Genomic DNA, 24,697 nt, shown 5'->3' with positions numbered 1-24,697 from the left:
GGGGCTGGCTGCTTCGTGCGCGGGGACCGGGGTGGGGCATCCTGTACGTCAGAGGGTGCCGAGCAGCACCCCTGGCCTCGGCTCACTGGACGCCAGAAGCATCCCTCACCCCCAGTCCCGACAAGCGAAAGTGCCTCCCGGCGTTGCCCGATGTCCCCCGGGGGGGTGACCTGCCCTGGCCGGGAGCCGCCGTGGGCAGGACTGAGCTGGGGGCGGGGGACGTCTGCTCACCTTGTGCGGGGGACTCCTTTGGGCCGGGGGACGTGAGTTGTTAAGTTTCATGGCTCCGATAAGGTGATCTCTTCCAGGGTTATGGCAGGCAAAGTGAAATGGGTCACTGATATCGAGAAGTCGGTGCTGATAAATAACTTTGAAAAGAGAGGATGGGTCCAAGTGACAGAAAACGAGGACTGGAATTTTTACTGGTAAGTATAAGCCAGGCTTTGCTTGCCTGCCAGGGCCCGCTGACCGGCGTGGTTCATCCCACGCCCGCGCACGGACTGTCCCGTGCAGGCGCCTCCGCGCCTTCGTGCCGCCTCCCCGCTACGCTTTTCTCGTCCCGGCCCTCCGTGCGCGGGGAGGAGGCCCTGGCTTAGTACACGTGGTGGAGCGTCCCACGCTCCTGGGTATCAGGGAGTCCCCGCATGGCTCAGCACGGCTGAGTGTGGTTGCAGGGCAGTGGGAATTTGGGTGAGAAGCCAGAGCCCCGCCCGCCTCCAGTTGGTGCTGGGCACAGTGGTGCCCCGTTGCCTGGCCCCTCGGGGTGCACTGGGGAGGTCAGCATCCTGTGGGGTGGGGTGGGGAGGAGGACGGGGACAGGACTGTGGGGACGGCTCGCTGCTTCCTTTCACCTCCCTCTCGTTAGGCCAAGAGGGTGCCGGCCGGACTGACCGAAAAACCACGGAAAGGCGAGTTAGGCTAGAAAAGCAGCGTGTGGGCACTGAGGCCCAGGTGGTACCCACCCAGCCAGGAGCCTGGAGTCTTCCTAGACTCCTCTCGCCGCCTCTCACTTCCTCAGGGTGAGGTCCTGTGTCCTCCTTGGTCCAGGCCTGGTCTGCTCCCTCCCTCGGGGCGGCCTCCACATCCCTGCCGGCTCCTCAGCCAAGCACTTCGCCGACCCTGTGCAGCTCCTGGGTCCAGAGCACGGCCGTGAAGCTTTGAGGGGGGCAGGGGGCCGGTGGGGGCACACGTCGGGGTCGGCAGGGGCTTTGTCACCCTGTGCATACCCCCGCCCCAGACTCACTCTCCCCGCCGCCACCTTGAGAGATGTTACTCGGCTTCTCTCAGCCACCTCTCTTTCCCTGCTCCCCTAGTCCCCGCCAGTGCAGCAGGCTGCACGTTTTCCCCTGTTGACCCACTGCCGAAACTGTCTTTCTTTTCCATCTTTGTACGTGCCATGCTTGCTATGCCTCCTCAGCCCCCCATTTGGAGACGCAGTGCATCCAGGGGGTAGACGTGCAGATCCTGGAGCCAGAGCCACGCGTGGCTTCAGCCGTGGCTCCACCACTGCCGTCTTGGTGGCTGTTAGCAGAGGACTTGGCCTCTCTCTGCAAATACCGTTGATTGAGGTTCCGAGGAAGCAGCAAAGCACAGAACTCGGGGCAGTGCCTGCCGCATGGCACGTGCTGTCACTGTCCTTTGTGCACCAGCACACCTGCCCTGGAAGCCACCTCTGCCTCTCGTGCCCTCCCAGGCTGCTCTGTTCAGGTGCCATGGCAGCAAATGCTGAGTGCCGTGATTTGTGATTTCCCGGCCTGTCCCCTCTTCCAGCGTCACTGTGAACCCCTGGAGAATGAGGACCTGGCCTGGCTTATCTCGGCATCCCCGGAGCCTGGCCGGGCCTGGGCACAGAGTAGGCAGCACCCAGCCTCCAGCCCCGGCGGTGGATGGAGAGACGCCCCTAGCTTTGCTCCTGACAGCGGTGAAGTCACCTGCCTTTAAACTGCAACCCGGGAGCTCCCTGGCGGTCCAGTGGTTAGGACTCTGCGCGTTCACTGCCGAGGGCCTGGGTTCCATCCCTCGTTGGGAAACTAAGATCCCACAAGCCAGGCAGCACGGCCAGTAAACAAACAAACAAACAAACTGCAACCTCGTTGCCCTTCAGGAGCGTGGACTGCAGAGAGGGAGGGCGTTTATGGAGTAGTTCAGTGCCCGTGTATGGTTTAGTGTCAAGTTTACGTTCTGTCTTCTCAAAGGTAAAGTGAAATCCTTTATCCAGAGCCCTGTTTCGTGGGAGCTCTGAGGAGCAGGCTGAACAGGAAAGCATTTTGTACTTTGCTGTCTTGTGTCCACTGCCCAGTGCCGTGGGGCACAGCAGACCTCAGCGCATTCTTCCGGCTTCTCTGGGCAGCTGGTCACATGCCGGGGATGGGCGTGGGGGGGGCGGATTTGAGGGCTTGCTTCTTCATGCTGAGAAACATTCTGGAGCTCTTCTTAACCAACAAGAGAATGACAGAGAGAAGAAAAGAGCTACACAGTATGATAAGTTTGGATATTTGAGATATCTTGAGAGCTCACGCTTTAAACACTAAGTGTCCTGTCGGGTCTTAAAAATTGGTTAGGGAAGAATATTGGAAACAACTAAACATTAACTGGTTGGGGAAAGGTGACTAGATTAACCAAGTGGCTTACGGTACAGCCATTGAAATAATTGTGATGATTATAAAGCAGTTTGGGAAACTGAATAACAGTAAGTGTGAAGAAAAACATATTACGAAATTGTATTTGTATTCTGATAATAGCTGCGCAAAGACAGCTTGCATGTGGGCAGGAAGTGGAAGGAGTGGGAAACAGGTAAACACTGGCTCTCCCGGAGGGGGTGTGTGGGTTATCCATTGGCAAACTGATGGTGAGTAACGAACACCACAAACTTAGGGGCTTGAGACAACAACCATTTTTTGCTGCACATGAGTTTGTGGGTTTGGCTGAGCGGTTCTTTCGGTCTGGCAGAGCTTCACTGTTCCTGCCTGGCCCCACTCGCACATCTCCTGTCACCTGGCAGGTCGTCTGAGGCTTGGCTGGTCTAGGATGCCCTTGGCTAGGACGACAGGGGCTTCTCTCCACAAATCTCTCACATCCCTCCAACCGGCTAGCCTGGGCTTGTGGTGGTGTCGGGGGCCCAAGAGGGAGGTGGTAGCTCTCAAGGCCTTTCGGGGCCAGTCTCAGAAATGGCACACCGTCACTTCTGCCCTTCTTTTTGGCCAAAGAAAGGCATTAGGTCAGCCCCAATTCAAGGGGAAATATATTTTACCTCCTGATGGGAGTTGAGGGGTGGACAATCGGGACCCTTTTTACAATCACTACACAGTAGGTGAACATTGATTTATAACAAAGCGTCCTTTGTGCCTTGGAGAAATGCCTGATGCTGGGCCTCAGGAAGAATTGTACAAGGTGAGCTCGGAATAGCTTGTCTGATGGGAAGGTGAGGACGTCGTCGAGGCCTGCTGGATTCAGGTTAATAAAACTCAGGAGACAACTTGCAGAGTTCCTTCCGCCCAAAACAGGGACAACTAGAGCTTCCGTAAGAATAATTAACGCAGACTGACACTCATGGATCATGTTTGAATCTATGAGTTCATAAAAATGCCCCCCAAAAGAACGGAAACAGAACAAAACCCCACATAATTTGTGGCACATTAAAGTGGCCACAGCGTTTTCGACACCACTTCCGTCTGCAGATGGGGTCTTCGTTCCCCTCCTCCTGACCTTGGGTGGGCTCTGTGACTGCTTTGGCCAGTGTGATCCAGGCCTTAAGAAACCAGCAGCTTCCTCCTCCTGTGTGGGAACCCCCTTGCGGGAGCCCCGAGCTGCCACGTGAGAAGGCTGGCCGTCGTGCTGGAGAAGTTGCAGCTGCGCCCACCTTCCAGCCGTGCCTGCCCAGGTGCCGGGCGTGGAAGAAGCCTTCTCGGGGCCCCCAGACCAGCCGGCTGAATCCCACCCAGCGACCTCAGTGCTGCGTGGGGCAGAGCACTCAGTGGAGCCCTGCCCAAGTTCTTGACCCACAAAACCTCAAGATATCATAAAATGGTGGTTGTCTTAAGTAACTAACGTGGGGTAATTTGTTTTGCAGTGATAGGTTCCCAGACGCAGCTCATCAGACGTCTGCGGGTGGTAGGGAAGCAGCTCACTATTTTGAAAACCGGTAAAGGGAAAGAGTCACACACTTACTCAGTCTTCCCTGTAGGAACCATTCATGGGTTATCTAAATTGTTGACGGAGGGAAGTTTCTCCTTGTAGAAACATTCCTGCCAATAAATGAAGGAGGAATGAAAAAGGAGAATTTCACCGTTTTGCAACCCCTCACGACATAAGGACCTATGCCTGTGCAGGACGGAGGCCGCTGACCACAGGACAATAGGACACTTAAGTGTGGCTGGTCCAGACAGAGATGTATGTGCCGGAGTGAGATGTACGCTCCCGTTTTAGCACGAAGAAACAAATGTAAAATTCCTCATCACAAATTTTTATGTTGGTAATATGTTGAAATGATAATATTTTGGATATATTAGGTTAAATAAGATACATTAAAATTATTTTCACCTCTAACTTTTTTTTTTTTTTTTTGGCTGCTTTGGGTCTTCGTTGCTGCGCGCGGGCTTTCTCTAGTTGCGGCGAGCGGGGGCTACTCTTCGTTGACGGTGCGCGGGCTTCTCATGCGGTGGCTTCTCTTGTTGCGCAGCACGGGCTCTAGGTGCGCGGGCTTCAGTAGTTGTGGCATGCGGGCTCAGTAGCTGTGGTGCACGGGCTTAGCCGCTCCGCGGCACGTGGGATCTTCCCGGACCAGGGTTTGAACCCATGTCCCCTGCATCGGCAGGCGGATTCCCCACCACTGGGCCACCAGGGGAGTCCCCCTTTCACTTTTGTTCTAATGTGACCACTAGAAAATTCACTGTGTGACGCAGCTGTGGGTCACGCTCTATTTCTGTTGGGCGGTGCAGCTGACTAGTCACTGACATCCCGAAGGGAGAGGCTCTCCGGCTGGATGCCACCCCGGGACGCAGCTCTGCCCCCGTCGGCCTGCAGCTCATCAGACCTCTAGGTCTGACTCCCAACTTACAGGAAGTACAGGGCCCTGGGGAGCAGGATAGATAAGGAAGCTGTGAGAACCCCCACAGAGCAGATACCCGGTGTCTTCAACAAATAAATTACCTAGAAAAAAATTAAGGAGGGCTGGGGGAGAGTGTATAGATATAAAGAGATGTGTGTGAGAGAACAACTTATCAGAAGGCCCGGCCCTTATTTGCAAAAGTTGTAAAAAAAAATTTATCAGACAACTGGGGAGATTTGAACACTGAGTAATATTTGATGATATGTAGGGATTACTGCTCCTGGGGCTTCCCTGGCGGTCCAGCGGTTAAGAGTCTGCGCTTCCACTGCAGGGGGTGCAGGTTCGATCCCTGGTTTGGGAACTAAGATCCTGCAAGCTGCGTGGTGCAGGCAAAAAAAAAAAAAAAAAAAAATGGAGGGCTTCCCTGGTGGCGCAGTGGTTGAGAGTCCGCCTGCCGATGCAGGGGACAAGGGTTCGTGCCCCGGTGCGGGAAGATCCCACATGCCGCAGAGCGGCTGGGCCCGTGAGCCGTGGCCGCTGAGCCTGCGCATCCGGAGCCTGTGCTCCGCAACGGGAGCGGCCACAACAGTGAGAGGCCCGCGTACCGCAAAAAAAAAAAAAAAAAAAAAAAAAAATGGAATTGGCTGCTCTCCTTTTTTTTTTTTTAGTTGTGATAACAGTACAAAATAGGATATCATATAATATAAAAAGGAATCCTTAACTGTCAGAGATTCTAACAGGAATATTTTGGATGAAATGATATGGTATCTGGGAAGTGCCTCAAAATAAGCCAGTGCTGTGAGGTACAGGCAAAGCAAGACTGGCCTCGTGGTGACTGTTGAAGCAGGATTACGGGGTTCTGTTACACTTGTCTCTATACTTCTTCGTGTGTTTGAGCTTTCCCATAATAAAAAGTCTTTTTTTTTAAAATCCTTTTGTTCTAATGATTATGGAATCAAAAGAAACCCTCTGGTTGGTGCTATGGGGAGGGGGTGGGTTGGGGGCAGGGAGTACAGAGAGGACCTTGCCTTGTCTTGTGACTCCAGGACTCCCTTGTGGGTGCCAGCCCTTCTGTCCTTCCTGCTTCTCTGCGGGGGGTGGGGGGGCCTAGGGAAGTCAGACAGATGTGGCAGGGAGACTGGCTTTCTTAGAGGATGAGAAGGAATCCATTTCTCTTTCAACTCGCATTTCACTGGGGGCTTCGCAGTTTAGCTGGCCTGTCAGGGGTCTCTCCAAGAATATCACATGCCAACTCAGGGTCCTTAAATAACCCCTATTTTTTTGTTGTCTTTAATTTTTTGGGTTTGCCACATGACATGCGGGATCTTAGTTCCTGACCAGGGATGGAACCCGCACCCCTTGCAGATGAAGCACGGACTCTTAACCACTGGACCGCCACGGAAGTCCCTGGGGTTTTGGTTTTAGGGGGTCCCTGTCCTTCCTGACTTTGGGTGCAGATATTGAGTCAATGAGTTTCCTGACTTCAGAATCTGACTTTCACTAATTTGGTATCAAAATCAATGTTATCATCAACTGATAAACATTTATCGAGCATCTACTCTGTGCCAGAGAGTACAACAACCAGTTAGGGCAGAGAGTCAAAACAGCCCCTGCCTCAGATAGTTGAGGTACAGCCAGCGGACACACAGCCTGCCGCTGGGGGCCGGGCACCTCCTGGCTCGGTGCCGGGCTGGGGGACAGGTAAGCTTCCGAGGGAGCATGCTTCCCGGTCAGGAGTCCCCGGGCTTTAATGACACCCGCCTCCACACGGACACATTCTGAGCTGCTGTCCTGCACATCCCTGCTGTGCTTCTCTTTCAGGATGAGTGTGCAAACCATCCGCAATGTTTTTAGTGTCGAAACTGGCTACCGGCTCTCAGATGATCAAATCGTCAACCACTTCCCGAACCACTATGAACTGACGCGGAAGGATCTGATGGTGAAAAACATCAAGAGATACAGGAAAGAGCTGGAGAAGGAAGGGAGTCCTTTGGCAGAGAAGGACGAAAGTGGGAAATACCTCTACCTGGGTTTGTGTCCTTCCCACCGGCCTCATGTTTTTTTTTTGTTTTTTTTGTTTGTTTGTTTTTGTGTGGTACGCGGGCCTCTCACTGTCGTGGCCTCTCCCGTTGCGGAGCACAGGCTCCGGACGCGCAGGCTCAGCGGCCATGGCTCACGGGCCCAGCCGCTCCGCGGCATGTGGGATCCTCCCGGACCGGGGCACGAACCCGTGGCCCCTGCATTGGCAGGCGGATTCTCAACCACTGCACCACCAGGGAAGCCCCCGGCCTCATGTTTTAAATAGATAGCGGAGTATTCCCCAGTGGCGCAAGACCGCGAGATGGTGACTGCTGGCTTTGACGGATGGACGTGTTCGTGGGCACCTCTTTCATTCCTGGCGTCTCCAGAACTGGGGGAGGGGGCTCTGCTTGGAATCTGAGTTCGTGTGAGTGCCTTGGGAATGTGCACAGGAGGTGGTGGGCGTGGGGGACACTCCCTGAGCTGCAGACTGCCAGGAGGGATCATTACCGCGTCCAGCAAAGCCTGGGGAGCGCAGTGCATCCCTGCCCCACCTGGTGAGAAAAGCTGGGCTGTCGGGTTATTTCAGAATCCCTTTTGCACACGTGGGGAGAAGTACCTAAGTGACCTCTCTGGGCCTCGTTTCCTAATCTGATAAATGGGAATGATAACAATACCTACCTTACAGTTTGCTGTGGGGATTAAATGATACAGATTTGTAAAGTACTTAGCACACAGCTAAAAGAGAAAACTCGTTACGGGCAGACCTCAGAGGTATGGTGGGTTCAGTTCCGGACCACCAAAATAAAGCACGTTACCACAATGGGACTTCCCTGGCGGTCCAGTGGTTAGGACTCCACGCTTCCACTGCCAGGGGCCCGGGTTCAATCCCTGGTCAGGGAACTAAGATCCTGCAAGCTGCATGGTGTGGCCCAAAATAAATAAATAAACAAATAAAAAGAATGAAGTTTTAAAATAAAATAAAGAGGATACCACAATAAAAGCAAGCCGCATGAAGTGTTTTGGTTTCCCACTGCATATAAAAGTTATCCTTATGCTAAACTATAGTCTATCAAGTGTACAGTAGCATTATGTCTTTAAAAAAGTCAATGTACATACCTTAATTAATTATGTTTTTGGAGGCGTGGGCTCTTTGTTGCTGCACGCGGGCTTTTCTCTAGTTGCAGCGAGCAGGGGCTACTCTTCGTTGCGGTTCTCAGGCCTCTCATTGTGGTGGCTTCTCTTGTGGTGGAGCACGGGCTCTAGGCGCGCGGGCTTCAGTAGTTGTGGCACGTGGGCTCAGTAGTTGCGGCTCGCGGGCTCTAGAGCGCGGGCTCAGCAGTTGTGGCGCACGGGCTTAGTCGCTCCGTGGCACGTGGGATCCTCCCGGACCAGGGATCGAACCCGTGTCCACTGCATTGGCGGGCGGATTCTTAACCACTGCGCCACCAGGGAAGTCCCTACATTACCTTAATTTAAAAATACTTTATTGCTTAGAAATGTTAACCATCATCCGAGCCTTCAGTGAGTTGTAATTTTTTTGCAGTAGTGACGTCAGAGATCACTGATTTCAGATCACCGTAGCAAACAAAATAATAATGAAAAAGTTTGAAATAACTGCGAGAATTACCAAAACGTGACACAGAGACACAAAGTGAACAAACGCTCTTGGAAAAATGGTGCCGATAGACTTGCTCCACGCAGGGTTGCCACAGACCTTCAGTTTGTAAAAAACGCATTATCTGTGAAGCAAAACACAACAAGGTGTTGCCTGGGTTGTACCGGGATTGAGCTGCAGAAGCCCTTGCCCCGTGAGATGCTGGGCGGGGGCGTGAAGTAGTGAAACAGGCCCCAAGAGGCAGGGGCAGCACCTTTCTGCCCGTGGCCCCCGGCGGGCTGGCTCACCGCCGTCCCCTCTCTGTCACCCTCAGACTTTGTCCCCGTCACCTACATGCTGCCCGCCGACTACAACCTGTTCGTGGAGGAGTTCAGGAAAAGCCCCTCCAGCACCTGGATCATGAAACCTTGTGGCAGAGCCCAGGGAAAGGGCATCTTTCTGATCAACAAGCTCTCGCAAATCAAAAAGTGGTCCCGGGACAGCAAAACATCTTCGTAAGTGGGGGAGCCCGTTGCATGTACTTCCCAGCCATCTCACGTCGTCCTCAGTCTCTTGGCCACGGCCGGGGGGGGGGTGTGCGGGGGCGCCCTCGCTTGCTTTTCCAGGTGTGCAGCATTTGTGCAGGTATACACGCGGCAGCAGGGCAAGGCTCTGCGGCCACTGTAGCGTCACCAGTCGTAGAATCTCAGCTGGGGATGGTGGGTAAAGTGGCGTAAGGTCACAGGAGCAGGGAGCCTCGCCGGCCGCTCTGTGTCCTGAAAGCCGGGGGGACACCCGTCCAGTCCTGGTGCTTCTGAGGCGACGAAGCATGTGCTTAACACCCGAGTGCCTGGGCTTGAGCCGCTGTCTGACACTCAGCACCTGAGTAAGTTTTGTTGTATAGACTCTTGGGTTGTTCATCCGGCTAAACTGGGGACACAAACAGCACCAGCCTCGCGGGGTCGAGGTGGGGGTGGACCCGAGCGCCAGGCGGCACTTGCGGTCAGTGTAAGAGAAGACCTACGTGGCGGTCAGGTCAGGTCTCCTCTCTGGGTTGGGGGCCCCTCAGAACGGAGGACACCAGGAGGTTTCGTCTAAGGCTCACTCGCTGCCTCTTCGAGGTGCTTAGCTGCCGGGAAGTGCCTGGAGGCCACCACTGGCGCCATCCTTTCCGGGTGGGCCGATGGCCCCCCCCGAATTCCCAGGAGTGGCAGGGATGCCTCCTTGTGTCCTGCGTTTAAGTCTGACTGAGTGATGCCAGCACCCGGGGGTTCCTCTGTGGACACCCCCCACCACTTGTTTTCTCCCCGTGCACTGGCCTCTCACTTATTGAGAGGCGCCGAGCTTGTCACCGGCTGACTAAAGACCTCTGGTCTTTTTTTTTTTAATTTATTTTATTGAAGTACAGTTGATTTACATTGCTGCTTTCATTTCTGCTGTACAGCAGTGATTCAGTTATACATATATAGATTCTTTTTCATATTCTTTTCCATTATGGTTTATCGCAGGATATTTGAATATTTCTCCCTGTGTTGTACAGGAGGACCTTGTTGTTTATCCGTCCTATATGTAATAGTTTGCGACTGCTGACCCCTAACTCCCAATCCATCCCTCCCTGACCCCCTCCCCCTTGGCAGCCGCAAGTCTGTTCTCTATGAGACCTCTGATCTTTGCATCTAACCTCGACTTTGACACGCCCAGGTTCATGACTCAGTCTACCAAGGAAGCCTACGTGATCTCTCTATACATCAGCAACCCGTTACTAATCGGCGGCAGGAAGTTTGACCTACGCTTGTATGTTCTGGTGTCTACGTACCGCCCACTGCGCTGCTACATGTAAGAGCCCGAGTTTTGTTTCCATTCTTTAGACTGTGCTTTGGGAATTCCCTGGTGGTCCAGTGGTTAGGACTTGGCTTCCTTCCACTGAGGCGGGGCCCGGGTTCGATTTCTGGTTGGGGAGCTGAGATTCCCGCATAACGCGCGCTCTGGCCAAAAAAAGACCGTGCTCTGACGCGATACTTCCTACTCCTCGGAGACCTCGCAAGGGTTGCTCAAACCCCCCGTACGAGTAGCGCCTGGCATGTGATCCATGTTGAGTAAGGCAGTAACTGACACGAATGTGAATCTTGAAGACAAAAAGCAACTCTCTTACCCTTACAGAGATACTCAGAGAAAGACGCCAGACACAGAAGGCCGCATGTTGTACAATTCCGTTTATGTGACGCACCCAGAAGAGGCAAAACCGTAGAAACAGAAAGTAGATCAGTGTTTGCCCAGCACCAGAGTTGGGAAGTGACTAGTGGTGGTCACAGGGTCTCTTTCCGGGGTGATGCAGATGTAAAATTGATCGTGGTGATGGCTGCACATCTCTGAATGTACCAAAAACCGTTGAGTTGTACACTTTCTGTGGATGAGTTATACGACACGTAAATTATATCTTAATAAAGCTGTTATAGAAAAAGAACCATAAAAAATAACAAAGCAGCTGTTTAAAAAGTTTAAAACAACAAGCAGCCCTTTTAAGAGAAAAAAAAAGTGTTATATTTTGTTTACGCTTGTCCTCAGAGTATTGAATTTATTTTTTTATTTTTATTTTTTTAAAAATATTTATTTATTTATTTGGTTGCACCGGGTCTTAGTTGTGGCACGCATGTGGGATCTAGTTCCCCAGCCAGGGATCGAACCCAGGCCCCCTGCATTGGGAGCGCGGAGTCTTACCCACTGCGCCACCAGGGAAGTCCCCAGAGTATTGAATTTAATCTGAATTCCCACTTAGGTATAAACTTGGATTCTGCCGCTTTTGCACAGTGAAATACACCCCGAGTACCAGTGAGCTGGACAACATGTTTGTTCATCTCACCAACGTTGCCGTCCAGAAACACGGGGTAAGTGTTTCTTTTCCCTTGAGCTCGAGGAAATGGACTGATTTTACGGGTTTCTTTGTTTTGCTATTTGCAGGAGGGGTTTGGTGGGTATAGGAGTTGAATTTAAGATGCCCTGGCACTGATGAGGATTTTGTGGGTTTCTTCCTTTTTCTATTTGCAGGAGAGGATGGGTGGGCCTAAGAGTTGTATTTAAGATGCTCTGGCACTGATTGGGAGGGGGAGCCTCAAATATCCAGTGTGCTTGTCCCACTGGGGGTGGGGCATTTGGAGAAAGTCCCACATTCAAGTAGTTCTGGGACCTTGGGCAACTTAATTGACTCTTGAAGCCTGGGTCTCTCGAGTTGGAAAAGGAGATAATATTATTACCTCGTGGGGCTTGTGGGAGGATTATATGAGAGGACTTGTGCTTGGTCATTCAGTTAAAGACTGGAGACTGGGCACCTGTCTGGGTTGGTCCCATGCTGAGGGCTACAATTATGGGCAAAAACTTCCTTCACCCCTACTCTCATGGAGCCTAGAGCCTGTGGGGGGAAGACAGTCATCAAATAATCACACTGCAACTGAGATGCACGTTCTGCAGGTAGAGATGCAGGCCTGGAGGAGCTTGGAATGCAGGAGCCCGTAGTCCAGGTGGCCGGAGGCCGCCACGCACAAGTGGCCTTGAGCAGAGAGCTGAAGTCTGGGTGGGGGTTCCCTGGGTGGAGGAGTGGAAGGAGCATCCTAGCAGAGGGCACAGCACGTGCCAAGGCCCCGTGGCAGGAAGGAGCATCGCAGGAGCTGAAAGGAGTCGGGGCAGCCGGAGCCCCCGAGCGAGGGGGCGTGGAGTGAGAGGGCCCTGTAGAGGCCAGCGGAGGCCGGGACACGGGACGGAGGCCGGGACACGGGACGGAGGCCGGGACACGGGACGTGGTAGGTTCTGTGCAGGCTTTGGGACTATAGTCCAGTCCTGGTGAACAAGGCCTGAAGGTCTCATTTCTGTAGGAGAGACTCTTCTGTTTGGGTCTTGCTTGAATGGAAGCCTGAATCCTCTAGTCTTTCGATCATTTGAATAGAAGGAGGGTACATAGTGATAGAAAACAAGCTTTTCTGAGTAACCTACTGAAGGGTTTGGTCGGACCAGCCTGGGCCCGGTCCCATGCCCGTCTCTTAACCTCTGGGTGACTCGGGCAAGTCACCCAGCCTCCCTCTCAAACAGGCGCCCTGGTTTTTACCTTCCCCAGGGAGCGTTGTCGTTACAGTGTTCACCGTTAGAGGAGAAGGGGTGACTCGGCCAAGGCTTTACTCATAAGAATTCGGGAAAATGGTCTTTCAGGGCACACAGCACAGAACTTATCAGCCATCTGGGGAAAGCTGAGCATTGACGCCACACCCTTCATAACCAAGTAGCACTTTTCGTGAGGTCTGGGTGGGGGGTGGGAAATGACTGACCGACCTCGGGTCCACCTGGTGTCCTGAGGACAGTGCATGATGTGTTGGCCTGCTAAGCTGCCTCACCCTGGGGGGCCCAGACTGAAATTGGGAGGGTCCCATTTGATGCGCCTTCTCAGGACATCAAACACGGGGTCACTACTTCCATCAATAAGGAAAAGAAACCATTCTTTTTAAAAAGACAGAAGGAGAGCGCTGAGGCTGTCTGCAGCCTGGCATCTCTACATGCACCGCAAGCAGCAGTGCTTTCCATATTCTTCCTATTTCTAAATGCTTCGCTTTTTAATGTAAGAAAGAGGTTACTCCGAGAAGCTTCCGTTTCACCCTTGAATGAAAGCTTCATTCACATGGCCCTAATTTAGCATTGCGTAGAGAATAGATGTTATATTGAACACAGAAATGCTGTGGACCAGTGGATCTGCCTGTCCACTGAGGGCCCCTGGGGGCAGAGCGCCACCCCGCACTCTGGAGAGGGTGATGAGATACGTGTCTGCCCTCAGGAAGCTCCGAGTCCAGCCAGAGGGGCAGATTGCAAAGGACCGAGTGTAAGGAAAGGTCAGGAGACCTCAGTGCTGCCTTGAGAGTGCAGGGGTGGGGTGTGGGGCCTGCCAGGAGGCTGGCTTAACGGTGACTGCTGGCGGGTTTCCCAGGGTGGAGGGAGAGGAGCTGAAAGAGCAGGGGTGGGTCCTGAAATGCGCAATGTTTGCAAGTTGATAGGAGAAGAATGTTCTGAGATAACTCTGATAAAATAACTTTCCTACGGCCAGAAAGCAGGCGCTTTTTGTATCATTACTTTTTTGTGTGTGTGGTACGTGGGCCTCTCACACCGTTGTGGCCTCTCCCCGCCGTGGAGCACAGGCTCCGGATGCACAGGCCAAGCGGCCATGGCTCACGGGCCCAGCCGCCCCGCGGCACGTGGGATCCTCCCGGACCGGGGTACGAACCCGCGTCCGCCGCATCGGCAGGCGGACTCCCAACCACTGCGCCACCAGGGAAGCCCGGTATCATTATTTTGTCTCTGTACTTTTTATATCTATGCACGTGTAAGACAGTGTTTTGCATAAAGTGTATACTTTATGCCTCTGGAACTGTTTTTTTTTTTTTTTTTAAGTAAACAAATTTTTCTTGATAGTAAAGAGAATCTGTATATCGGAAAAGAAAAGGTATTGCTGGACAGTTAGCCTAGTTTTTCCTATAATTTATTTTAGGGATACAGTCCTTTTTTTAGGAATACAAACACCAAGTAATATATTTGAGAGCCTGTTTGAGGGGAACAAGCTTGGGCACCTCATCTTTTGAGGCATTTTAGTAAGAACTGACATGTAAAAGGAATTTGTCTCTGACCTTGAAAAGATGTTTTTAAAAATATGGATAATTCTTTGCTTTTACATGTAAACAGTCTGCTTTGAGTTTGTTCCTTATTAGGCTGATTTTGTTTTAGTTCACAGTTACCAACTTTATACTTAGAAAATGAAATCTCAGTCTCATAACTTTCTAATATACTTCAGTATTTTCTAGCTTTTTGCCTCCAAAGAGGCAGCGTGTGGAGAATTAATGTTCAGGGTCAGAGAAATAGAAAGAGCACTGAACTGGCATCGGAAAACCTGGGCTAAGGTCCCAGCTCTGTCACAGCCAGGCTGAAAGCTTGGGCAAGTAACGGGGCCTCTCTGAGCCCGAGTCTCTCAGACGGCTGGGACGCTGTGAGGGAGGTTCATGTGTGGGGTCTCTTAAACCATCGTGCCCGGGGCACGCTGTGTCCCAGGTCGGCTTCTCCAGGAAACAGAGGCAGAGATGAGCGTGCAGGAGGTTTACTGGGGCACGATGTCAGGGGCAACACCAGGAGTTGGGGGGAGCCAGATCGGGCAGAGGGGACACAGCTGCAGCAGGGGCCCCAGCCAACGTCAGCGTGCTCTGCAGCTGAGTGCCCCTGAAGCGCTGTCCCAGACGGAGACAGGGGCCAATACCCGGGTACCAACCCCTCACCGGCTGTGGGCTGCCCGAGGAGGGGTTGGACTAGGCAGGTCCTTTTAACCGAGGGCAGCACCCTGAAAGGGTCTGTGCTGCGAGAAGGAGCGCCTTGGTCTTGAAGGGGTGTCTGGGGGGCACTCCATCCACAGCACGCACTGTAAGGGATAAAGCATTGATTATGAGAATACTACAGAGTTGAGTGTAGTCGGCCCTCCATATCCGAGGGCTCCACATCTGTGGATTCAACAAGCTGTGGGTTGAAAAATATTCGGAAAGGGACTTCCCCGGCAGTCCAGTGGTTAAGACTCTGCGCTTCCACTGAAGGACGCGTGGGTTCCATCCCTGGTTGGGGAACTAAGATCCTGCAAGCTGTGCGAAGCAACCAAACAAAGAAAATTCAGGAAAACAAACAAAAAAAAAATTCCAGAAACTTCCAAAACAGCAAAACTTGAATTTGCTGCTCAATGGCAACTCTTTTCGTAGCATTTATGTTGTGTTTACACCAATCTGCATAGCATTTACATCACATTAGGTATTATAAGTAATCTAGAGATGATGTAAAGTACACAGGAGATGGGGAGGATGTGTGTAGGTTACGGACAAATACTATGTCATTTTATATAAGGGACTTAGGCGGCCAAGGAGTTTGGAATCCGAGGGGGGTCCTGGAACCAATCCCCTGTGGAAACCGAGGGACAACTGTATTTTACAAACTTGCACGTGTAGGAGGCCCATGTCCCCAGGGGGCAGGGCCCATCTGCTTCGCTCCCGGGTGCCTGCCCCCCCCCCGCCCCCCGAGGGGCACCAGGAAACGCTCAAGGGTGAGAGCAAGCGCTGGGTCCCTCTGGGAGCGTTGCCGGGGCCCCACCCCCTTTTCTGTGGCCAGGAGGACTACAACCACATCCACGGGGGCAAGTGGACCGTGAGTAACCTGCGGCTCTACCTGGAGAGCATCCGGGGCAAGGAGGTGACCAGCAAGCTGTTCGACGAGATCCACTGGATCATCGTGCAGTCCCTGAAGGCCGTGGCGGTGAGTCCCAGGAGTGCTGGGGGGGCGGGGAGCCCCGGGAGCAGGGAGAGCGAAGGAGACCACGCAAGCCTGGCAAGAGTTTGGGATTTGGGGGTGCAGGTGGTTCATTTGTTAAAAAACAGCTGTTTTTAGGGTCTCACCTCCTACACGTCTGCCAGAGGCCAGGGTGGTCTCAGGAAGGGAGAGGGGCTGGCTCGTGGCCGGAGTTGCTGCAGCCATGGCCCTGGAACGTCTACAGAAGGGCAGGGACCTCGTGACGTCATCATCGGCTCCTCTGTGCCCACTGAGTCGAGAATGAGTATTTTGTCGTAAGCTGATGCTTCGGAGATGGACTTTTCAGCAGCCTCCCTATTTTTAGGCTTCCTGCTTTGCTGTTTCATGGACATTTAGGGCTGGAGAGAGCCTCTCTTTCTTTTTTTACTCAAGTCTCCTATCTGTTGGCTGGTTTGCAGTTTTTGCATTCCGTGTCACCGTTCTAAAGCAGGTGTGCATCTATTTTCAAAGGCAAAGAAAAGAATAAACCCTGGAGTGCCAGCATGAAGGCCGCTATTTCTGGTGCAGAGACCGGTGGGCAGGCTGGAGCGGTGCCCACACACTGGGGTTGAGGGGCTGTGAAAAGAGCCTCACTCGCTGGCGTCGGAAACGTGGGGAGATCTCGCTCTTCTGGAGAAAGTGTGATGTGGGTTGGGCGGCACGGTGGATGTGTGTGAAAATATTTATGTGAAACCTTCTCAGCGGACGATTAAGGCCCTCTCTCCCCCCTTTTTTTCTTTGCCCCCTTTGGCGGCTCTGTGCGGCTTGCAGGATCTTACTTCCCCGACCGGGGACTGAAGCTGGGCCACAGCAGCCCTAACCACTGGACCGCTGGGGAATTTGCTCTCCCTTTTTTTTTTTTTTTTTTTTTTTTTTTTTCTTTTGTGGTACGCGGGCCTCTCACTGTTGTGGCCTTTCCCGTTGCGGAGCACAGGCTCCGGACGCGCAGGCCCAGCGGCCACGGCTCACGGGCCCAGCTGCTCCGCGGCACGTGGGATCTTCCCGGACCGGGGCACGAACCCGCGTCCCCTGCATCGGCAGGCGGGCTCTCAGCCACTGCGCCACCAGGGAAGCCCTGCTCTCCCATTTTTATCTTTGAAAATGCCAACTTCTACTAATTCTCCTGTACATGAAAAGCTCTGTTGAAACAACTGTGTAAAGAAAATTATGGACAGGAAAGGCGACCCTCCAGTGGACACCTTGGCTTTCCTGTGTCTTGAATCGAGCCCTTCCTGTTTCACCAAGTGCTGATGAGCCCTGCCTGGGCCTTCAGTCTGCGTCTCGGGCCCACAGGGAGGACTCGATGGGGAAACACCCAGGGTCTAGTTAGTCTAGTTAGCTGTTGGAGAGAGGCATCTCAGGGTTCCACGTCTCTTACCCCATGGAAGCCACGCCTTGAACCTCGACGCTTGGGTGGGGGGTCACGGTGCGGATGTGGGGGGAGTCCTGGGCTCAGATTTCAAGCCGAAGCCACCGCGTGCCGCCTGGCAACGTGGCACAAGTGCCTGCCCTCCGTGGGCCTCGGGGGTCTCCTCTGTGAAACTGGGATCACGACCCTGACCTCTGGGGCTGGTTGTGTGAACGCGCTCCGCGGAGGCTAACTTATGGGCCGGGAAGGTAAATGGCAGCGGCTGTGACACAGGCGATGTGGGAGCCTTAGCGCCTGATTAAACCAGTGCCTCCGCCCCATCCTGGCCTGATTTGGCAGAACTCTGAGAAACAGTTGGCCGCTGCGCCAAGAAAAGCTGTGTCCCGGCCCCGGCTACGCAGCCTGTCTCGAGGCTGGATCCCCCGGCCGCCAGGCGCCTCTGAGCGACTTCTCCTGGGCCTCAGCCTCCTGAGCTGAAAAGCGGTTGCATTTCTAAGGCTCTGAGGCTTTGGGGAGCAGGGATTTATTTATTCAGTTTTTAGTAATTTAGCAAATATTTGGTGACCTTGTTTTTCCCAGGTGTTGCCTTCGGGGAATCTAGGGGAGAGGCAGGCAGGGAAACAGGAGGGCCTGCTGCAGGGCGTGGACCGCGGGGGGGGCCCACAGCGAAGCCGAGAGGCAGAGCTCGGGTGCGGAATGCTCAGAGGGCCAGAGACAGCAGGGCTGGGGGACGTCAGAGGGTGAGTGACTCTCCTCTGTTCCGTCTGTGCTGCAGAGGCTTTGGGGGACAGCGGTGTGTGCGCTGGCCGGGTTAGGACACCAGGCTTTCAGTGGAAATGCAAGAGTTCCACTCAACTGCCGCGTGATGAAACAGCCCCCCAGCCTGGTTTTCCCCCAGTGAGTGGGGCCGCACTGGGCTCTCTCCCCCTTAGACGTTTCCTGTTCTAAATCCAGTGTTTTAGGGAGCGTGCACGCATCCACTATGAATAGGCCTCACCATCCTCAGGGTCGGTCGTGTCTGTGTGCTCCCCTCGCTGGGGGGTGCATGAGAGTCCCCGGGGAGTGCGTAGCACTGCTGCCGGCTGGGCCTCTCCTGGAGGGTTTAATCCAGGCAGCTCGGGCAGCCTGGAAATCTGTGTTGTAAACAAGCAGCTGGTGGGCTTTTTATGCACTTGGAGAACAGTTTTTGAAATGGAATTTAAAACAGAAGAAGGGACTTCCCCGGTGGCACAGTGATTAAGAATCCGCCTGCCGATGTAGGGGACACGGGTTCGAGCCCCGGTCCGGGAAGATCCCACGTGCCGCAGTGCAGCTAAGCCCGTGCGCCACAGCTACTGAGCCTGCGCTCTAGAGCCCGCGAGCCACAACTACTGAGCCCACGTGCCGCAACTACTGAAGCCTGTGCGCCCAGAGCCCACGGTCCTCAGCAAGAGAAGCCACCGCAGTGAGAAGCCTGCGCACTGCAACAAAGAGTAGTCCCCAGTCACCGCAACTAGAGAGAGCCCGCGCGCAGCAACGAAGACCCCAAAATAAATTAATTAATTAAAGAAAAAAAAACCTAAGAAAATCCAAAGTTTTTAAGTAAATGGATTTGACTTTTGACTTTTGTCACAGAGAACAGAGGTTCATCCGCTGCATCCCGAGGGCTCTGTGAAGGGACTGACCGCCTGGTGGGCTCTCTCTGTGTGTGTGTGTGTGTGTGTGTGTGTGTGTGTGTGTGTGTGTGTGTGTGTGTGTGTCACAGGCCTGAACTCCGGGCGCCTGCGCTTGGGGCTGGGCTTCTGTCCGCTCCGAGGACAGTCTGGTGCCGATGGAGACGCTCATTGCTGGTCGTCAGGCCTCTGATGAGCGAGACGTGGAGACAGTGGGTGCTTCACGAACCCCCTTTCCATCCCTGACCTTTTGCGGGAGGAAGCGGGGAGGGGAGAGGGCGGAGATGGGGAGCCGCTGGCATCACCACCGTGAGGCGGGTCCTGCCGCTGTAACTTCCCGCCTCTCCACGATGTGGGTCTCGGCTGGGCCCCCCAGTTCCGGCTCTGTAACCCAGGGTCCCCTCTCCCCGCAGCCCGTGATGAACAACGACAAACACTGCTTTGAGTGCTACGGCTATGACATCATCATCGACGACAAGCTGAAGCCCTGGCTGATCGAGGTGCCCACGCGCTGCCTGCGCCCGCGTGCCCGGTCGCCCCCCTTCCCCCCCCCGGGGCCTCTGCCTCTGCCTCGGGCTCCGCGGCCCCAGCCAGATGTTTCCCAGGCCGGGGTGGGCGCGGTAGGACGGGGGGGGCAGATGTCCAGGTCTGACGGTTTGCTGATGGTTGGGGAACACACACTCCTGGCGAGCCCAGCCCGCAGAGCCCGAGCCATCCTCCCCCTTCCGAGCGGGTGCTTCCGGGTGAGTCCAGGTCCTGGGGCCCGGCCCTGTCGGACACTGTTCCCGTTCAGGAAAGGGGCTCACAGACCCAGAAGCCCTTGGGAGGCGGTAGCGTTCTGTCCGGAAATAAGGAACGCTGTCCTCTCGGGAGGAAGGCGTAGTTTGGACGTGGACTCATGCCCGTTTCAAGGCGTAGTCAGGATGTAGTGATGGCTGTTCTAGAAGGGGCGAGGTGCATACACCCTTTTCCTGGTGACAGTGGCAGCGGGCGCTGGCACACGCGTCTGAGGCCCTGACACGGAGCCCACCTTGCCGGGTGGTCCTGCTTTGCTCTGCTGCCAGGAAGAGGGGCTCAGGCCTCTGAGGGGCGCAGGGCTGGACGGGCAAAAGGCGTGCAGGCCTCCACTCTGGTGACGCATCTCCCTGCCAGTGCCCCTGCGTGCCGTGTCCTCTCCCCACACCCACGTGTACGGGACGGCTCGGGCCCTTTAGCTCAGTCCTGTTTCTAGCCGAAGCTGAGTCACAAGAGCAAGTGGCAGCGAGTGGTCCCTTGTAGGGAAGTCAGTGGGGGCCCTGCAGGGAGCTGCCAGGAGAACCAGGTTACGGGAGGGCGAGCTGTGTGTGTGTGTGTAGATAAATGTGCATATAGATAGACAGACAGGTCAGTCCTTAGATATAACATATTTAGGCCTCCTTTTCCTCCATCTTAAACAGAGTAAATAACTTGAATGGAACTCAAGCTTTCCTTGATGAACTAGGATCTTAATTGTGAACGTTACTTCTAAAATAATAGCAGGTCTTAACTGTAGCATATTTGTAATAAGAATTACAGTATTATACGATCAACCACAGTGGTAATTTCAGGGGCAGCCGAGGTCCACCCTGCCGGCAGCACAAAGACACAGTCTGGCTACTGGGGGGCGGAGCCTGAACTACGTGCACATCTGCTGTCTCTTCTCTCTCACAGCCTGAGAAAACAGCCCCCCAAAGTCATTACAACTGTGCCTAAAATAAGGGTCAATAGGTACTGACTGAGGGCCCGTGGGACTCTCGGCGGAGTAAGTGGCCACGTTTTAACACGTGGATTTCGTGACTTGGCTGACCCCTCAGAGGCCTGGGTGGGCTCCTCACCTGGTCAGGACATTGCTTTGTTGGTGAGGTAGTACTTACTCTCTCAGCAGAAGGGGTCCTTTTCCTTTTACTTCAGCCCCCGAGGCTGCTTGGTCAGGGTCATGGGGTCACTGAGTCCAGCAAAGCTCTGGGCAGCTTTTGGTGCTGAGGACAGAGCTCATCACAGAGGTAGATGCTGAAATTACGTTTGTGATGGACGTTGACCTACGATCTTTGTACGCGTGGTGACGGGTTTGTAGCTTCTGTTCCTAATCCTGTCTTTAAATATCATTTGTATTTCACCTAACGGCTAACGAACTAGATCACGAAATGCTCCCTGAAGGTGTTAGGTGTGAACAGTGTGAATCACAACCTTATCTGCGTTGCGTGGCCCTCGCTCCAGGCGAGTAAGTGGTCCAGCCAAAGGATGTGTTCTCTTCCCTCTCGTAGGTGAACGCGTCCCCATCCCTGACCTCCAGCACTGCCAACGACCGAATCCTTAAGTATAACCTGATTAACGACACCCTCAACATCGCCGTCCCTAACGGCGAAATTCCAGACTGTAAATGGAACAAGTCACCCCCAAAGGAAGTCCTTGGCAATTATGAAATTCTGTAAGTTTGTGTGTCTGCGCGGCTGGCCTCGTGTGTGTCAGATTGGGGGGGTACCAGGGCCCAGCTGGGATTTTCTAGGTGTGTGTGGACTCACCCTCTCGGGTAGAGTATTTTGCTCTCTGGTGTCATGGGATAGATCTTGTAGCAGACGAGTGTCTGCGTGCTGAACCAGGCCTCTGTCTGGTCTTGTGCCTGAGAAACATGAACGAAGCATTTGCCACGTTTGCTGCTGGGGCAGCAGGAGCTGGTCACCTGCCGGGGAGCGGAAGCTGGCCACGCCCTGGTCCACCCCGAGAGCTGTGTGACACCGAGGAACTAATCGATCTCTTTGAGCCTCCGTGCGTACGTCCTTTTAAATGAGGATAATACGATCTGTCCTACAGTGGTGAGAGGAAAAGAAATGTAGCGTTGGAGGGCTAGACACACGTGTTGTCACATTTCATTTCTCCAGCAGCTCTGTGAGGTGACGGTTGTCAGGGGCTCCATCTTACACGTGTGGAAACAAAGGCTCAGGGGTTACGTGGCACGTTGGTGGTGACATAAAGCGGGGGAAAGTGAGAACCCATCAGGAGGGCAGTGGTCGAGCAAGTCCAATTCGTTCTCACCGTAGAAGAGTGAGTGGACGTTACAAGGACCGACCTGGGGCTGTGCTGGGGGCCTGGGAGGAAAGCGAGCTGCAGGAAAGGGTGCCTGATGTGATCCATGTGAAACGGGCAGTGGTCCTGGTGTCCCCTCCCTCGGTGTGATGGGCATTGCCACGTGTGGTGGCTGCTCTGAGAGTGGACGGGCCAGGCAGCGTGGAGGGACACGCGTTAGGGTGTCAGCGTGGCCACCACTGCTGCAGGGGTGTGGGCGGGGAAGGAGAGCCAGGAAGAGAGGGAGAGAGCACCCAACCCGAAGGACTGAATGTGTTAGGATCACCTTACGTGATTCTGTAAAAGTAAACACGTACGTTTAAGTTAACATTTTTAAAGGAGGAAGAAGTGGTGAGTGAACTTTGCGCGGCGCGCAGACCCCGGGCTCTTGGCTGGTGGCGCTGCTGCCATGCGGACGTGAGCGCGCAGCACCGGGGAGGGTGGTCGGGAACCGAAAGGGCAACCGGTTGGCCGGTCGGTTGTGTCCTCCAGCACGTCTGCCGCGCGGGTGAGGTCGGGAGTAGGCAGACGGTGGAAGTGCCCGGGGTGCGGTGCTCGCCAGGTGCGGGAGAAGGGCAAGGAAGCATCAGGGTGTGAGCAGATGAGGACAGTGCGGCGGTGGGTAGGGGTCATGGGGTCAGGGCTGTAGGACAGTGAACCGGGAAGAGAAAGGGCAGGGGTCAGAGTGAGGCTGGCGGCCGAGGTTTTGCAGGGGCTGCGGTCACCAAACATGGCAAGGTCGGGTGCCCTGGCAACGGGGCTGAGCTGGGGTGGGGGACAAGGTCATCGGAGAGGGCAGCAGGTCAGGGAATCGGGGTCCCATCTGTCTGGTCACTGCAGTCACCAGCAACAGTGAGCCGAGAGCCTGAATCTTAGGGAATTAGGGGCAGTGACACGGAGGATTAGAGGTGAGCAACAAGGCCGGGTGAGGGTGGTGAATTCTGCCGACCTGGGAAGGAGGTGTGCGGCGGGAGGGTGTCCTCCAGAGTGGGAGGGAAAACAGGCCCACTCCAGGGGCTGCAGGGGAAGCCAGGCTGCAGAGCAGGAAGGTGAAGGGGACCTTCTAGGATGCGGTGGAGGAAGGGGGGTGCTCTGTCCGTCGCTGACGATGGCCAGAGCTCTGAGTTTGCTGGTGGGGCCAGGATGGGGCCCGTCCAGAGCCTCGGGGATTGGCATTGTGGGCAGTGCAGGGTGACACGCGGGTGGCGGACATCACACTGTGATGGAGGGCCTCATGGGCCCAGCCCTGAGACAGATGGGGGGCTGCGTGGGGAAGGAGTCTGGCCAGCATCCGGTGGGTCCGCCTTGGTCCAGCTGAGGGTGGCGGGGAGGCGGGCTGTGAGGACCCTCTGGGACCCTCTGCCCCCATCGACCCATCGCCTCCTTGAGGGAGCGGGCAGACGCTCCATTTCCACTTGAAGACGCAGTGGTCCGGAGCCTCAGTGCTTTGACTGAGGTGGGCCCCCCTCAATCCGTCCAGCCACCCTCCCCCCAGATGAGGTGATAAGGAAAGCTCCAACGCGGGGCCTGCAAGAGTCCAGGGTGGGCCCACAGCCCTGGGGCCGCGCGCGGGGAGGGCCCTGACGTCGCAGGCACCGCCCTGTCCTCGCGCCGGGCCAGCCTCTCTGCGTTCCGCTGCTGCGCGCTCACAGGAGCCCGTGAGAGCGTCCCCGCCAGGGTGCCGGCGCCCCCGCTGTGGCCCCAGAAACAGGCGCTCTTGCCGCTCGCTGCCCCAGCTCGTCGTCCTGGCCTCGGGGCCACAGGGCCCGGCACTTAGCGTCTCCTCCCTCCGGGGCCCAGTCCGGAAGGTGCCCGTTCTACTTATGCGGCCTTTCAGAAAAGAGATGCTCATTTCGGTGTGCTTTGTCGTTGAGCCGCACGAATACCCAGGGAAACTGGGAGCCCACCCGTGGGTCTCCCCTCTGTCTGTCCGGCAGCTTCTTATTGCACAGCGCCCCACGAGTGAGATGCTGGGGGGGGACCGTGAGGCAGACGGGGGGCGGGGAGGGTCACTGCGGCCCTTTGGTCAGCGCTGCACACGCGCGCAGGCAGTGGAGCGGTGACGCACGAACGGGGGTCCCCGGGGGAGGGGAGAGCCCCGCCCACGCAGGACCGCCGGTGTCCCTGGGGAGCCCTCTGTCCAGCTCCGTCTCTCTGCAGGGAGACGGCGAGGAGAGGGGGGCCCCCGTGCTGTGGTCTGACATCTGTGCCCGGCAGAGGGAAACCCCGTCGTGCCTGCCGCGTAGATCACGCTCAGCCACGGGCCTTCCTCCCCCCTCCCCTCCCCTTTCAGCCCCGTTTGCCACCGGAAGCCCAACGCAGAAATGTGTTCTTCAACCTCAGAGGCCTCTAACCCACACTCAACCCACAGATTTTGACTCTGGGAATGAGCTTATAACGGAAGCACACCCCCTTCCAGAAGTCAGCAAGATGTAGCTCACGCAACATAACTGAGCGTCTGAGGACCTTTTGCGTTTGATGTGAGCATCTTCACACGCGTAACAGAGGCTCCCCGGTCAGGGCGTGCTCAGCAGTGACACCTACGCACGCGCACGCGCTTCAACAGCGACAGGAACTTCACACCCCGA

General features: G+C 55.0%; 1 protein-coding gene across 10 annotated transcripts in view; it reads left to right on the top strand.

Annotated features, from left to right (window-relative positions):
• TTLL1 (TTL family tubulin polyglutamylase complex subunit L1) overlaps positions 1 to 24,697 on the top strand; it is a 32,270-nt gene that overhangs the window by 6,359 nt on the left and 1,214 nt on the right. For 7 of the 10 annotated variants that reach the window (XM_059080930.2, XM_067010350.1, XM_067010351.1 and 4 more), the window contains 8 exons: positions 309 to 425; positions 6,869 to 7,077; positions 8,998 to 9,178; positions 10,365 to 10,499; positions 11,440 to 11,548; positions 15,831 to 15,974; positions 19,442 to 19,528; positions 21,311 to 21,474. In XM_059080930.2, coding sequence (XP_058936913.1) covers positions 313 to 425; positions 6,869 to 7,077; positions 8,998 to 9,178; positions 10,365 to 10,499; positions 11,440 to 11,548; positions 15,831 to 15,974; positions 19,442 to 19,528; positions 21,311 to 21,474 — 1,142 coding nt within the window. In that variant the 5' untranslated portion in view covers positions 309 to 312. Of the gene's footprint in view, positions 1 to 308; positions 426 to 6,868; positions 7,078 to 7,337; positions 7,494 to 8,997; positions 9,179 to 10,364; positions 10,500 to 11,439; positions 11,549 to 15,830; positions 15,975 to 19,441; positions 19,529 to 21,310; positions 21,475 to 24,697 lie in introns of those variants that run through there. The other 3 variants (XM_067010353.1, XM_067010352.1, XM_067010354.1) reach the window with 2 other exon arrangements.

This window comes from Kogia breviceps, chromosome 12 (assembly GCF_026419965.1).
Source record: "Kogia breviceps isolate mKogBre1 chromosome 12, mKogBre1 haplotype 1, whole genome shotgun sequence".
In the NCBI taxonomy this organism is placed as follows: Eukaryota; Metazoa; Chordata; class Mammalia; order Artiodactyla; family Physeteridae; genus Kogia; species Kogia breviceps.
Note: the sequence above shows the minus strand (reverse complement) of the source record. Positions and strands in the feature narration are given on the sequence as shown.